At 38.1% G+C, this 16,438-nt stretch overlaps 1 protein-coding gene across 3 annotated transcripts in view; it reads right to left on the minus strand.

Annotated features, from left to right (window-relative positions):
• The window catches only part of ARHGEF6 (Rac/Cdc42 guanine nucleotide exchange factor 6), a 145,870-nt gene that overhangs the window by 87,693 nt on the left and 41,739 nt on the right, over positions 1-16,438 (minus strand). For all 3 annotated transcript variants that reach the window (XM_036016948.1, XM_028523142.2, XM_036016949.1), the window contains 2 exons: positions 15,898-16,099; positions 2,177-2,247 (listed from right to left, as the gene is read on the minus strand). In XM_036016948.1, the coding sequence (XP_035872841.1) occupies positions 2,177-2,247; positions 15,898-16,099 (273 nt within the window). The remainder of the gene's footprint in view (positions 1-2,176; positions 2,248-15,897; positions 16,100-16,438) is intronic.

A 16,438-nucleotide genomic window follows, 5' to 3' on the forward strand; every position in this document is an offset into this window, starting at 1 on the left:
GGGGCAGGCTGGGTAGAGGAGGATAAGGGGAGAAAATTGGGACAACTGTAATAGCATAATCAATAAAGTGTAACTTTAAAAAAGATCATATAGGGATAACTTACATGTGGGAAACTTGATTTTTTTCAGGTCTCCAAATAGTGTGGATGGGCTAGAATTTTTTGATTTGTCTAAGCCAATCACCAAATTGGGAGAATAATCAGAAAATTTGGAACATATTTTGAATTAATTGCCTCTGAAAATTTGCTTAAATACTCACAGCAAAAGAAATGTGAAATAACAAAATACCAACAACCAACCCAAATCCTTTCACATTCCTATATAGTTACAGCAATATGTCTAACTGGTCTCAATAATTCAGGAATAGTTACAAGAAAGCTCTACAGCTCCTTCAAAGGCCATTATGTACTCCTCAAGACATTCTATTTTCTTTATTAAGCTTGAGGTTTGAGAGAAGATCTATAAATTTTTTAAAATACACATATGTATCTTTTGACCCAACCATTTAACTTCTAGGAATCTACTCTAATAATCTTTATTTACTTTGCCAAGTTACACATATAATATGTTTACTGCTAAATTGTTTATAGTAGTATAAACAATGTACATGAACTCCAATAGGAGGTAGGTGATAAAAATAGAATTTGTATATAGTATATACAGGATTTACATAAGACCCATAAGAATCACAGAGATTAATCTGCCTTGGATAATCCCAACAATATTTTATATTGGTAGAATCAATAGAGGCAGAGAGAGGTCTAAGACAGAATGATGGAGGGTATGCTCCAGATCCACAGGGAGAAGAAGCTACAGTAACTTTTGCATCCACCATTTGAATGCATCCTTTCTTTAGAAATTAAATCATTGGGGGGTCACCAGAAAGCTAAAAGAAGTGGTTAGAGTGGAAGGGATAAGGGAGCCTAGCTGTGCTAGGTAATTTTATATATATAAAATTATATATATATATATATATATATATATATCCCTCAGAAATGTAAGGGGGAAAATAGTGACAAAATTGTCTCCTATGTTATGAAGTCCTTTCTTGATTTTTTCATACCAGCTACTGCTGATGTCATCATTATGAAGCAAATTCACTGAAGAGTAAAATTGATTTTTTTCAAACCAAGTGTATAGAGATGTTTAAAAACTGCTTATCCATGCACAAAATGAAAAGAGTATGTAGTACAAATGCATAAGGAACACTGGGTAAAAAGTGAAACTGCACTTCTGCAGTGTAGGGGAAGGGGTGATGCGACTACCAGTCAAGGAAACTCAGAGGTTATCATGACTTGACTTTTTCATTAGTGACTAGGCCAAGTCAGGAAAGAAGACATGAAGGAAAGCAGAGAGCAGATTAAGGAAACAGATATTATTTCTTTTTCAAATAGGAACTTATTTTGAGTATTGCACATGCCCTATTTATAGCTAATATCTGTGTTCAAGCCAGAGCCATTTAATTCTTCCCTCTGTACCAAAGGGCAGCCTTCCTTTTAGGCTCTCCTCAAGAACAAAGTTAGTAATATTTCAGAGAAGATCATAGTGAATTGATTGGTTCTAAAATAAAATCACAGTATGCAATCACTGAAATTGTAGTGCATTAAAGGAACTTTGGAACTTACCTGCTAAATATCTGGAAAGGCTATTCAGTGACAAAATTGTGACAAAGTTGGCTACCAAACTGCTAAATTTTCCCATCATATCTGCAATTTCTCTTTCACTGCAGTTTAATAAGCTTTGCTCTAAATCAGTGGAGTCAAACTCATTTTTATTGGGTGCTACATCAGCCTTGCAATTGCCTTCAAAGGGCTGAATGTAATTTTAGGACTGTATAAATGTAACTACTCCTTGACAGTTAAGTGAGAACTTGGTGCTGCCACTGGGTAGAAACAAGATGCTGGGCCAGACAAAACAAGGTAGAGGGCCAGATAAAACAAGGTGGAGGTCTGGATTTGGCCTGTGGGCCTTGTGTTTGCCACCTGTGGTCTAAATCTTTGTGCTATACTTGAATTTTTTCAGTACAGTGGCTATATTGTAATGCAGCTAACATTCGACCCTTATAACGCAACTTTATCTAGTCTTTCATTTGTGTCACCTCAACATATCAGTGGTTTGACAAGTGAAGTGGTTCCATGTAGTCAAGAAAAATTTTGTTTATCATCTCATCACTCACCACGGAATAATAATTCTTGGTAAGTGGAGTAGTTTCAAATCCTTTGACAGCTTTTGGGGAGAGAGGTCTCTCTGTAGAAAAAAGAAGTTTAATTATATTAACATTATATAAGTCTAGGATGAATATTTTACAACATAGGCCAACTAACATACTATAAATATTTTCAAGTGGAAAAAATCAATGGAAATGTACATTTCTAAACAAGAAACTATAATTTTAACAAACTATACATGATCAAAGTTAGATCTTGTCTAACTTGTCTAACTTTTGTCTAACTTCAAAAGTTGAGTGAGGACACTCAACTTTTGAAGGGGAGAATAAGCCCAGGAATTAAAGTCTAGCTACTTAATGGTAGGGCTGGGACAAGAACTTCACTCCCTGTTTGAACTGGTTTCATTCAATTTATTCAAAGAAAATAAGCAAAGCCAATGTTAACCAAATACATATTTGTAACTTGCAACTTACCAGTATAATATAAATAATTGCAACCATCGATTCTTAGGGCTATATACTGTGACAAAAATAAAATAATCACAATATTTAATATACTGAAAACTCTTCACTCTTTTACTCATCATTTAAAAAAACCAATTATTTATTTATTTTTAGAGAGTGGGTAAGGGAGGGAGAAAGAGAGGGAGAGAAATATCAATGTGTGGTTGCCTTCCACAGCCCCTACTGGGGACCTGGCCTACAACCCAGGGATGAAATTGAACCAGTGACCCTTTGGTTCACAGGCTGGCACTCAATCCACTGAGCCACACCAGTCAGGGCTCATCATTTTAATATTAATACATTTTGTCATAAAATGCTTCCTTTCTTTTAAAAAGTTAATTTTACCTATTACATTCATGACTGGGAGACATCCTAATACATCTTTCTTTAAGAAAGGAAGCCAGGAGCTTCCAGTCAAGATGGCTACACAGGCAGACATGGGTCACCTCTTTGCACAACTACATCAAAATTACAACTAAAATATAAAACCATCACTCAGGAATGTCAGAAATCAAATTGGATGAAAGTCTGACAACTACAGAACTCAAGAAACCACGTTCATCCAGATTGGTAGGAGGGACACAGATGTGGAATGGGCTGGCCCCACACCCACGTGGATAAAAATTAGGGAGGGATATCTTGGGACTGAGGAGTCCCAGCCCCACACCAGGCTCCCCAGCCCAGGATTTCAGTGCCAGAAGGGTAATTCCCCACAACTTCTGGCTGTGAAAACCAGCAGGGATTGAATCAGTGGAGGAGGCTGATGGAGCCCTAAGCAGTTCCTCTTAAAGAACCCACACATGGACTCACCTATTCAGACTAGCTCCCTCTGAGCTCTAGCACCAGGGTAGCAGCCTGAAGGGCACAAGTGGTACACAGGGAGAGACTGAAGTGTTTGGCATCAGGGCAAGCAAAGGCCATTGTCCCCTTGCTGAGCCCTCCTCACAAAGAGTTAGTAGGCTTGGTGCCATATCTGAGACTTCATCAACCTAGCTAACACTATGTGACCCACCTTGGAGACCCATGGAGGAGGCTCTACCTCACCCAACTTATGGGTCCACCCAAGCTGCTTTTCTGTAAGGATGGCTGGTGTTGACTCCTAAGTCCTATCAAACAAGCAACAGATGGCTTAAGTGAGCCCTAGTGGCAGCTAGATTAGAGTCACAGCTTGGCTTCGCCTGGGAATCTTCAAGCCCAGAACAAGCAGCAGCCATCTCAGATACCTTTACAGCTCAGGCAGGGTGCTTAGGGCAAAACAATAAGGTAGGGGTTGACGTTGGTCTGCACCACTCAGAGAAACCCCATGGCCAATGCACCCAGTGAATAGCTCTAGATCACATAGGAGCACCACCACCCTGCCCCTGCACAGCTGATCATGCACAGAGGGCAGAGGTTGGTGATCAGTGCTCACAGCCAGTCCTTGTAGCCGACTGTCCTGGTTAAATCACTCCCATTGATCTGCCAACAGTAACCAAGGCTCAACTACAAGAGGAGGGAGTACTCAGCCCACACAAAGGGTACACCTTGAGTATCCAGCTTCAGTGATAGGGGAGGATGTGCCACTGGACCCTACAGGACACCTACTATATTAGGCCACTCTACCAAGACACAGAATCAAAGCAACTCTACCTAATACATAGAAACAAATACAGGGAGGCTGCCAAAACAAGGACACAAAAAAACATGGCCCAAATGAAAGAACAGTTCAAAACTCCAGAAAAATAACTAAATGAAATGGAGACAAGCAATCTATCAGCTGTAGAGTTCAAAACACTGTTTATAAGGATGATCAAGGAACTTAGTGAGGACTTCAACAGCATAAAAAAGACAGTCAGAAACACCTGGCTCGCGCAGCTCAGTGGATTGAGCGCGGGCTGCGAACCAAAGTGTCGCAGGTTCGATTCCCAGCCAGGGTGCATGCCTGGGTTGCAGGCCATAATGCCCAGCAACCGCACATTGATGTTTCTCTCTCTCTCTATCTCCCTCCCTTCCCTCTCTAAAAATAAATAAATAAAATCTTTAAAAAAAGACAGAAACAAAGGATACTTTAATTGAAATAAAGAACAATTTTCATGGAAACAACAGTACAGTAGATGAAGCCACAAATCAAATCAATGATCTGAAACATAAGGAAGCAAAAAACAACCACACAGAATAAGAAGAAAAGAGAATCCAAAAAAAATGAGGGTAGTATAAATAGCCTCTGGGACAACTTTAATGGGTCCAAAATTCACATCACAGAGGTGTCAGAAGAGACAGAGAAAAAATGGAAATGGAAATCTACCTGAAAAAATAATGAAAGAAAACTTCCCTAATTTGGTGAAGGAAATAGACATGCAAGTTCAGGGAATGCAGAGAGTCTCAATTATGATGGATGCAAAGACTCCCATTGTAAGACACATCATTATTAAAAGGTCAAAAGTTAAAGATAAAGAGAGACTCTTTAAAGTAAGATGAAAGAAATTACTTACCAGAGGGTTGCCAGATGGGAAGGGGAGGGGGAAATAGGTGAAGAGGTGAGGGGATTAAAAAGTACAAATAAGTAGTTACAGAATAGCCATGAGGATATAAAGTACAGTATAGGAAATAGAGTAGCCAAAGAACTTATTCACATGACACATGGACATGAACAACGGTGGGGGGATTGTCTGAGGGAGTGGGGTGTGCTGGGTGGAGAGAGGGAAAACGAGGAAGAATCAGCACAACTATAATAGCATAATCAATAAAATACAATTTTTTAAAAAGGAAGGGCCCTGGCTGGTGTGGCTCAGTGGATTGAGTGCCGGGATGAGAACCAAAGGGTCTCTGGTTCGATTCCCAGTGAGGAAACATGCCTGGCTTGCAGGCCAGGTGCCCAGTCGGGTGCGTGTCAGAGGCAACCACACATTGACGTTTCTCTCCCTCTCTTTTTCCCTCTTTTTCCCTCTCTAAAAATAAATAAAATATTTTTTGTTTAAAAAGAAGGAAGGAAGCCAGTACAGTGTTACTACATATGATCTTTCCTACCCTCATTTTCTCTTTTGTTTCATTTTGTTTTATATTCCATTTTTATCTTGCTATATTGTATGCTGCTTTAACTTGTTTCTAAAGTAAGGGGGAATGTAAATAACCAAATAATATAACACCAGGCCTTAGTTTTTCTTTTGTAAAAATAATATTGTCTCATTTAAGTCTATTACATGTCCATCCTAAAAATTTAAAATATAGAAAAATTAAAAAAACAAAACAATGATAAGCCCATCACCCAGAGCTAAACATCATGCAGAGTAACATTTTGAAATGTGTCTTCTCACTCTTTTTATGTATGTGTGTGTAAACACACACACACACATGGATTTTTTTTACTTTACCTATAGTTTTATAATGCTCCTATTACAACATTATTTTAAGAATAATTTCCTATTTAACCTTGACTTCTAATTATCATTATATCTAAGATATTTCTTATTTTTTGGACACATAATAGCTTTTAAGACATTTTATTTGACCTTTATACAGCCCTGTCAGGAAGAAATTATCTAATTTTGCGAAGGAGGTCATTAAGGTCCAGAAAGGTGGTGTAAATTGCCTAATGGTATAAATCTGGGAAACGGTAGAACCAAGACTAAAGTCCAGATGTGTCTTGACAAAAGCCTGTGATTCTAACCAATATGATGTCGAGAAATAAAGCTACTGAAGGTCTCAATGGATAGTTGTTCCTACTAGAGTTCAGAGGGACCATCGGCTTGACCTAGGATAGTGAGAGAAGACCTTGCTGGGCAGGGAACATATAATCTAGCCCTGGAAGGTGGCTAGAATTCAAACAGGCATAAAAGACACTTTTCTAGTTAGGGAAGATTTGAGAAGCACAGCTATAGAAATAGCAATCTTCAAGGCAGGACTGTTCAGTGATGCAGAATTGTCCACCTGTGCCTGGCTCAGCTGAGTGGAAACAAAGGAAAAAGGTAGCAATGTGAACCAATTAAATCACTTCCCAGTGATGAGAAGTGAGGTACAGCCAGTTTGGGGAAGGTTTATGCCATTTCAAGATCTACCTGGATGCCCCACCCTGCTGGTGTGGCTCAGTTGGTCATCCCACAAAACAAAATGTTGCTGGTTTGATTCCTGGTCAGGGCACATGCATGGATTTCAGGTTCCATTCCCAGTTGTGCCACTTATGGAAGACAGCCAATCAATGTTTCTCTCTCACATCAATATTTCTCTCACTCTCTTTCTCCCTCACTTCCCTCTCTCTAAAATCAAAAATAAAAATAAAAGATCTGTCTGGATCTCAATGGTGCCTTTCACAAGGATTTACTGGGTAAACCTGAGCAACAAAGAACCACCTTGCCTGTTACTTGAGATTGTAAGTGGCAAAGCCAGGACGTAAACCCTACTACTTTACTGCCAAACCAGGCAGTACACCATGGTTTTGCCAAATACTTGTAGCTTTGTATTAGGCAAGTTTTCTACAAGGTAGCTATAATAGTTCTACCTAGAACTCAGTTGTTTTGTGGAATTATGATGTAAACCAGTCTTGATAAAAATAAAACTTTCTAGATATACCAGCAAGACATTGTCACCTTTTGAAAGCAAGGCCAAAAGAAGGGTAAACAGTAATGCAGAGCTTGCCAAGACATATAATAGGGGAGGGAAGTGAAGGCCATAGGAATGGGTCATTGTAATTGAAACAAAATGTTAACTATGTAAACTAAAACTGAGAATCATGACTTGAAAACAAAGAAGTGGCTGCTGTGGATGGCTGAACATGATGTAAAAAGAGCTGCTGCTTTGATAAGGTCAACAAAATTGTCAAACCTGTAGCAAGACTGAGAGAAAAAAGAGTAAGAAGACACAAATTACCAATATCAGCAGCGAAACAGGGGATATCACTATAGACCTCAGAAATATCAAAAAGATAAAAAAATGACTACAAAAAATTCTACACACATAAATTTGATAATTAGATGTGAAATGAATTGATGCCTCAGAAAACAAAAATGGCCACAAGTTTCCAATATGAAATAATTTGAATAACCTTATAATTATTAAGAAAATTGAATCTATAAATTTAAAACTCCAGAAAAAGCAATCTCCAGGTCCATACAATTTCACTGGAGAATTCCATCAAATGTTTAATAAAGAAGCAGTACAAATTCTCCACAATCTCATATAGAAAATAAAAGAGGAAGGACCACATTACAACTCATTTTATAGTCACTCTTACACAGACACCAAAAGAAGACAAAGATAGCACAAAAAATAGACATAGGAAAAGATGCTCAACATCACTAGCCATCAGACAGATGCAAATTAAAACCACAATGAGATACCACCTCACACCTGTCAGAATGGCTATCATCAATAAATCAACAAACAACAAGTGCTGGTGAGGATGTGGAGAAAGGGAAAGGAACCATTTTGCACTGTTAGTGGGAATGCAGATTGGTGCAGCCACTGTGGAAAGCAGTATGGAAATACCACAAAAAATTAAAAATAGATCTGCCTTTTGACCCAGGATCTCACTTATGGAAATATATCCAAAGGAACCCAAAACACTAATTCAAAAGAACATAAGCACCCCTATGTTTATTGCAGCATTATTTACAATTGTCAAGATATGGAATCAGCCCAAGTGTCCACCAATAGATGAGTGGATAAAACAACTGTGGGACATTTACAGAATGGAATACTACTTGGCCATAAAAAAGCAGAAAGATTTACCCTTTGTAACAGTATGGATGGACATGGAGAATATTATGCTAAGTGAAATAATCCAATCAGAAAAAGATAAATATCATATGATTTCACTCATATGTGGAATCTAATGAACAAACTAACAAGGAAAATTGGAACAGACTCATAGATGGAGAGCAGGCTGACAGCTAGTGGTGGAGGGGAGGTGATGGGGTAGAAGGATTGAGCAAAAAGCAAAAAGGATTCATGGACATGGACAATAGTGTGGTGACTCCTGGGGGGTGGGGGGTATAAGAGAACTAAATGGTAATGGGAAAAATAAAGATTAAATTTAGAAAAACAAATGTAAATCAGCAAAATTTAAAAAAAGACTTCTATACTATGTAATTTATACCAATTTGGGGGATCAAAACTTGGTTATTTAAATATTCAAAAATCAATCAGTGTAACCCATAATAATAGTCTAAATAGAAAAATCACATGATAATAGCACACAACAAATCTGAACATCCATTCGAGAAAAAAAAATACTTCCAGAAAAAAATAGAAATAAAGAGCAACTTCTGCAACTTAATAAACAGCATCTATGAAAATCTAAAGCTAGCATCTTACATAATGGTTAAATACTTAATGCTGAATGATTCCCCCCCTAAAATCAGAAATAAGACAAGGATGTCTATTCTCACCACTGCTTTTTAATATTTGTTTCAATTGTTTGGCATACTATATTATGTTTGTTTCAGGTAATTATAAATTCATATCGATTACCAAGTAACCACCCTGATAAGCTTGGTACCCATCTCACCACTCTTATTCAGCAAAGTGCTGGAAGTTCTAGCTCTTCTGGCAGGCTTGGTGTAGGATGGGTGTTGAAAACAAAAAGAGTAGTAGCAAGACAGATTTGGAAGGACAATCTTGGAAAGTCTAAAAAAATGTAGCCCTTATAAATGACTGGCCCCACTGGGGAAAAAATCAAGTGGCTACAAAGAGAAAAACACCGGCACTATACCTTAGTGGCAGTTTCTTACCTCTGATTTCTCTTTGCCTCCCACCCCCACCTTTACCACTTCTTACTCCTGCCATGTACTGTTCTTGCTGAAACCCACACTCAGCAACATGCAGAGAAGTAAAGACGTGGTGGTTCAGAGGAGACAAGTTCAGTCCCTGGGGTAGTTTAAAATGACCTAACCAGAACTATCAATACATAAGTATTTTAGGTGGTGTTTCTAAGGCAATGAAATGATTGATCAATTCAATTCAGTCACTGGAAAAACATCAGTCAATGTACTGTAGAATTCAAATGGGTAATTTGGCACAATATCATCCAAACAACAACAGTATCACACTGATATATAAGAAGCTCTTCCAATCCTTATCTAAAGATCCCTTTTCAATTAATGTTTGATTCTTTCCCTTCCCTTGCTGATGTACAAACTCTTATTGCCTGTTGGTGGTGATAATACAAAAAGAAATCTAGTAACAACTGGTTTCTCTGGATATGAAACATTTTTGTGATATACCTAGGGGATTAAAAGAGGGAGTCTAAATGTAAAGCTCAAACCTAGTTTTGGTGTGTAATCAGTAGAGTCATTTCTTAATCTTCCTTAATACAAATTTAATTAGTCATCTACTTAGTTCCCTCATTTGATATCTGTATTTACCTGCTAATAAATTTTAGAAGAAGGATTTAATGATGCCTTAATTGAATCAGTTGCAGAAAACAGAATTTGCTTAAAATGTCTACTCTGATCATATTTGCCTCAACATTTTCTTGGTGTGGAAAAAACCCTTAGCTTTTCTTGGTAATAAAGACAAATTTTTTAAGAGAAATATAATTTACTATGTTATTAATATACTGGCAGGAATTATTTTGATGTATAAGTGATGTGTTAATTTACATGTTACAACTGATTTTAAGAAAAGGACTAGAAATTGTATAAATGGCTAATTTTCTTATTTATAATGTATCTGACTCAAGTGAAATAAAGGAGCAAAAGCCCATGATATATCCTCTTTAGTTCATATAATGACTAAGTTATTCATACATGCATTTTTCATGAAATAAGATCTTTGATAACAAATATTTTTTGCTCAACATGGGTTTTATTTTTCTCATGTAACAACAAAGCAGATGGCAGGACAGCAGGACTGGTAACAATGGCTTCATAATGTCACCAGTGTCCAGCTTCCATCAACCTTGGTGAAAGGCTTTTATCACCATGGTCACAAAAACGTATTCTACCTTCAGCCTCAAACTCATGTTGAAAGGAGAGAGAGTGTGTATGTGTGTCTGTGTGTGTTGAACTCAAACATTCTATAATATTTCTTAACTTTCTATAGCATTAGATTGGTGGTCTTATAAATCCTTTGATATTAGCCTCCAGTTGAAGAAAGAAGGAAGAAGCTTTCCCCAGGGCTTCAGCTATAATTGACTCTAGACAAAATCTAAAACTTAAAATGCTGTTCCCCAAGGGCAAATTTACCAGGACAGAGAGTATTCTTGTCAACAACAGGCTCAAGGGAAGAAAACTATGCACAGCACTCCCATGGCACAATAGTCTGCAGGGTGAGGGTTGTACTGGACTGGGATTCCTTTGTTTCCGTCTTAAGACAATATAAAAAGATGTGTAGTGTCAGTTTGAATAGTACCCTGGGTATCATGAATGATTCTATCAGGTTTACTGACTACTCGAGTGACTTCCGTGTTATACATTTAACCCAATAGTAAGCAAGCATAGATCACAGAAGTTTCTTAGTTCCATGCCTGATTCAATTTCATAAATGACTCAAGAGGTTGTATGGCAGTGGAATTTAAAACTTTAAATTGAAGGTTTTAGTTCAATGAGATATGCATTTAATCTATGAATCATTTTTTTAAGATTTTTATTTTATTTATTTTTAGACAGAGGGAGATAGGGAGGGAGAGAAATATCAATGTATAGTTGCCTCTCATGTGCCCCCAGCTGAGGACTTGGCCTGCAGCCCAGGCATGTACCCTGGCTGGGAATTGAACCAGCGACCCTTTGGTTCGAAGGCTGGCATTCAACCCACTGAGCCATGCCAACCAGGGCAAATCTACAAATCAGTTTTTAAAACTCCTTAAAGACAAATCTTCTTCCCCAAGCTTATACATCAGTATGAAGTTCATTGTAAGAAATAAAAATTGATAGGTATTTTCTAGATCAAACATAAAACAGCACAGCATTGCATTTAAAATGTTCCTCAGTAGCATCATAGACAGGTTTTGGCCTATTCACTATTTTGTGAAGGCAGCAAGAGTTGGGATGGGAAAGAATTCAAGCCAACAAAGACTTAACACCGATTTTCCCAACAAGACATTTTCATTACCTCAAGTTAATCTCTCCCACTATCCCCCAAGCTCACTCTGCTCAGTTCTACCACAGGTCCTTTCTTTGTGGGTTTTTTCTCCCTGATCAATCACTGACTTAGATTGTCCCTCACTCTCTTCTGGGTCTACCCACAGCCTACATGTCTCTGAAGGTTCAACTCAAGCCCTACTTCCTCCATGAAGCCTTCCCCAACCTTTCCAGATACAGTGCATTCTCTGTCTACTGATGATCTGCTACATATTTTACATTCATCATGTACCACTTTATACGGTCAGTTGTCGGTTTCATCTCTAGCTCTTCTCTCTCTCCCATGCTCTAAATTCATACTGCCAATTACCTGTTGAAAATCTTCAGAACTATTACTTGCTGGCACCTTCACTCAACATGCCCAAAACATACTTCATCATCTTCCGTGGCAACCACCCACCCAGGCAACACATACACACTCTCACACATACCCCTCCTATCTTCCCTATCTTCCCAATCTTGCCTGTTAATGGAGGTCAGCAAGTAACAAACATTTCCAATGTCTAAAGCACTGCATTAGGCACTATGGGGACATAAAGGTATACAAAGATGAATTAGTTCCCCTTGACTTTCCTATCAGGATGAGTCACCTCTATTCTGCTCACCTTCTCCAAAATACCCTAAATTTAGCCCTACCACTAAACTTTCATACTTCATTCTTATGATATCTCCTCCTCATTAGACTATGAATACCATGAAGGCAAGAGCCATGTCTTAGGTCTCTCTGCCATAACAGTGCCCAGGACAAAGACTGATAACCTAGTCATGGTGAATAAACCTTTGCTGGCTGGCTAGGTGGATAACATTGCATGCCCCTAAAGAGCTCACCATTAAGCTGGACCCCTAGAATTGCAGTCATCCTTACCTCTTCTCTTTTCCTCATAAATAATCATCAACAAGTTTTCTTGATTCTATTTTAACAATATCTACTGCATCCATCCACTTTCTCTTCCTCTCCACTCTCAGAAGAGTAGCAAACACCACTATCTGGACTGCCTGGATTTCAGCAGTCATCTCTACTGGTTTCCACACATCCTCATTAATTATCCTCACCACTTCCCTGAAATCCAGGCCCCACAATACCGCTAGAAAGATCTTTCTAAACCACATGCTATTCCCTGCATTGACATCCCCTCTTAATGCAGCTCCAGCTCAAGGCTCCACTCCTCTTCATTCACCTTACTCTCAACTCAGATCATCTTACTATTTGCTCCAGGCTCTCCTACTTCCGTGATTTAACTTACACCCTCTAACCTTCTAATGGTCATAAGCTTCTTTCCATTCTTCAAGACCCAATTCAAGTACATTTCCCTCTTTTAGGTTTTTGTTAATTGAGTCATGTCTTTACCACTCCCACAGCATCTTATTTAGACTTAGAGCTTTGTCTGTGTTACTTATTCTGTCCTATCTTGTTATAGTTCATTGTGTGCACACATGTCTTGACTACTACACTGGCAGGCCCTTGGAAGCAGGGTCCATGCTTCCCCCACCCCAGTGCCTATGAGATGCTCAATAAACAAGCTGACTAGAATTTAATGACCTGCCCTACAATATGCATTCATTTTACAAATATTTACTGAACATAAACCAAACAAAAAGCCATATCTGCTGTTACAGCACTTACATTCTAATGGTAAGATACAGATATTAAATGAAATAAATAAGTATATGTATATATTTTAGATGGAGGAAAATGGCAAACAAAAATATAACTCAGGGAAGGGGAACAGGGGTAGTGAGGCTAAGGTTCAATTTTTTTCCCAGGTGACCAGGGAAGACTCTGCTGTGGAGCTGATAAGTAAGCAAAGACCTGATATCATCACGACAGTGTTCCAGGCAGAGGGATAGCAAGTGAGGCAGGTACCTGTCTGGCATAGGCAACCAGGAGGCCAGTGTGGCTGAAGTGGAATGAGTGAGAGGGAGAGAGCACAGAGAGGAGGTCAGAGGGGCAATGGGAGGCCAAATCTTGTAGGGCCCTGTAAGCTATTAGTATGACCTTGGTCTTACTATTTTTAAGATGGGTGGCCATTAACCAAGTTACATTTCGAAAAAAATTTTGAAAGAATTACTCTGTCTATTGAATTTAAATTAGATTTTAGGAGTGACAAGGACAGTAGCAGAGACACTAGTTAGAAAGCTACTGAAGCAACACAAGATAAATAGCTACCTAATCTGTCTCCTGGACTTTAGCTCCTTTTTACTCAAATAAATGCTTTATTTAATCTTTGGGGAAAAAAAGAAGAGAAAGGAATGTTACTGAAATAAGCTAGGTGAGAGATTTAATTCCACATACTTCTAGTCCCAGGCCTTCCCTGATTAGCAGGCTAGTTCAGCTGGCCCCAGCTATTCAGACCTAACCTTAGCAGTTGTGTAAAATGCTTTTAGGCATTAATTTAGATGCTCAAATCAGGGCCAGAGGTTTTATGTGAGTCCTTAACTATGTTCTAAACCAAAGACCGTACAGTAGAAATTGAAGGAAAGGGTACAAAAACCAGGACAAATAACCCAGAGCAATCCTCAAAGGAGTGGGCAGACTATGCTACAAGGTATGTCAATGAAGGATATTATAATGAAGGCTTGCTGTCTGTCCACTTCCCACATCCCAAGGAAAGGCAGCAAATGTTGTGTCTTTTGTAGATAAAGACACTGAATCAGAGAACAAAGTTAGAGTGATTCTGGAAAGTTATTTAGAGATCCTAACAACCAGATTATACCAAATGAAAGATGTAGCATAGGGGTATAAACCAGCTGTGAAAATCATCTAGACCAAGAAAATTCCAGGCAAGGCCTGTGAAATTACTTCAGGGCTCAACAGAAACTTCTTGATTTCCAGTAAAAAAAATTCTAATAAGTCTACACATGCATATATAATTATAAATCCGTTGATAACATTTATTCCATTAAAGGAGATGTTCCTTCCCTTAACCCAACACACAACACAGAAAAGTGTACAAAGTAAACTTTATCTTAAATACTTAGGGAAATGCTCCTAACAGTGGTTATCTGTGGAAGGGAACAAGGAAGAGAGAAATTTTTATTATCCATATTATATATATCTGTAATGTTTTAGCTTATTTACACTGAGCCTATAGTTTTACTGATTAATAGTATTGATTTTGAGGTATTAAAAAAGCAATAAAGCCCTGGCTGGTGTGGCTCAGTAGATTGAGTGCTGGCCTGCAAACCAAAAGGTCATTGGCTCCATTGCCAGTCAGAGCACATGCCTGGGTTGTGGGTCAGGTCTCCAGTTGGGGGTGTGTAAGAGGCAACCAAATGGTGTTTCTCTCCCTCTCTTTCTCCCTCCTTTCCCATTTTTCTAAAAGTAAATAAAATCTTTTTTTAAAAAGATAGGCAATTTTTTAAAAATCAGTAAAGACACATACAAAAATGCACTGAGGAGCTAACTATTCAATGAAGCCCTTGGGTAAATATTTTTGAAAAGTGAAGAGATATAATAATGTGAATAACTGAACACCATTTTATCTGTGTCATGACATATTTCTATATGTCAGGGGAGAAGGGTTTGGTAATATAGGCAGGGCCTACTTTCTTAAATAATAAAAAGTAAGTAAGTTACCCAAGAAAGTTCTAAAAAACTGCTAAACAGCAATTGCATTTCATTCTCTGGATATTATAATGAAAACAGATAAGCAGTTAGCAGTATGCAATGAGTTAAGGGCAATCTTTTCCAGAGTCAAAGTGCCCAGACAACTTCCTGTGGTCCTATGATTGCTATTTCTCAAAAACATCTCTGAGGCATTAAGACTTAAGTCTACTTAAAGAGCCTATGGCTAAAAAAAAAAGGAAGTTAGCACATGGGTTCTCTTATTATTGTATTCTGCCATGGTGATTTTTAGACTAGCAGAAATGACTATGTACTATGTTACAAGGGCTAGAATTAGTAGACAGAAGGGACATAGTTAAGGTGAAACAGTTGTCTGAGCTTTGAATTATTTTGCTCTTTTAGTTTTTTGCTGCCTGGATGTAATATAAATACAACTTCATTTCAAAATATCTAATCACAGATTTTTCCCAGTTCTGTTCTAGTCTTATTTTTTGACATACACATACAAGTACAGTTTCTGATAACTGATTAAAACTACAAGATTTTCAGTAGAATACCAAGAAAGTACAAGAATTACATTCAAAAAGGCTTTCAAAAGATTCACTTACCACTGGATTTAATTTCTCTGACATAATTACTAGGGAACCAGCCTGTTCTTCCATTTAATGTGCCTTCCCACCAGCCTCCTTCTTCAACTCTAGTGACGTAAATGATGTCACCTTTACAGACTGACAGTTCATCTTCATTAGTCTGCTTAAAGTTAAATCTTGCCTTTACTATCAATTGGTGACTTCCATTTTCTGTCATTTCCTAGAGAAACAAAAGCCACGCCAGATGAAGCACTCATCCAAATGAAGCAGGGGCAGAAATTATATGAATTTAGGCAAATTAAGTGGGTGACCTAGGATAAAATCCCAGGTCCATCTCAGTCTTGAGGTTTCTTTTTTAATTTAGGGGTGAGCTTAACATGGATAATCCTCAGGGAGGAGGGATTAATAAATCTCTGGAAACTATTCAAACTTTGGTGTTTGCGAGACTGTATATTTTGGAGGGAGTCATAATTTTTATTTCCCTCTCCCCCTACCAATTGTCTAAAGATACTTATTTAAATGATCCAGGAAACAAAGTAGAGCAATAAACTATTCCATT

The sequence above is a fragment of the Phyllostomus discolor genome, chromosome X (genome assembly GCF_004126475.2).
Source record: "Phyllostomus discolor isolate MPI-MPIP mPhyDis1 chromosome X, mPhyDis1.pri.v3, whole genome shotgun sequence".
NCBI lineage: Eukaryota > Metazoa > Chordata > Mammalia > Chiroptera > Phyllostomidae > Phyllostomus > Phyllostomus discolor.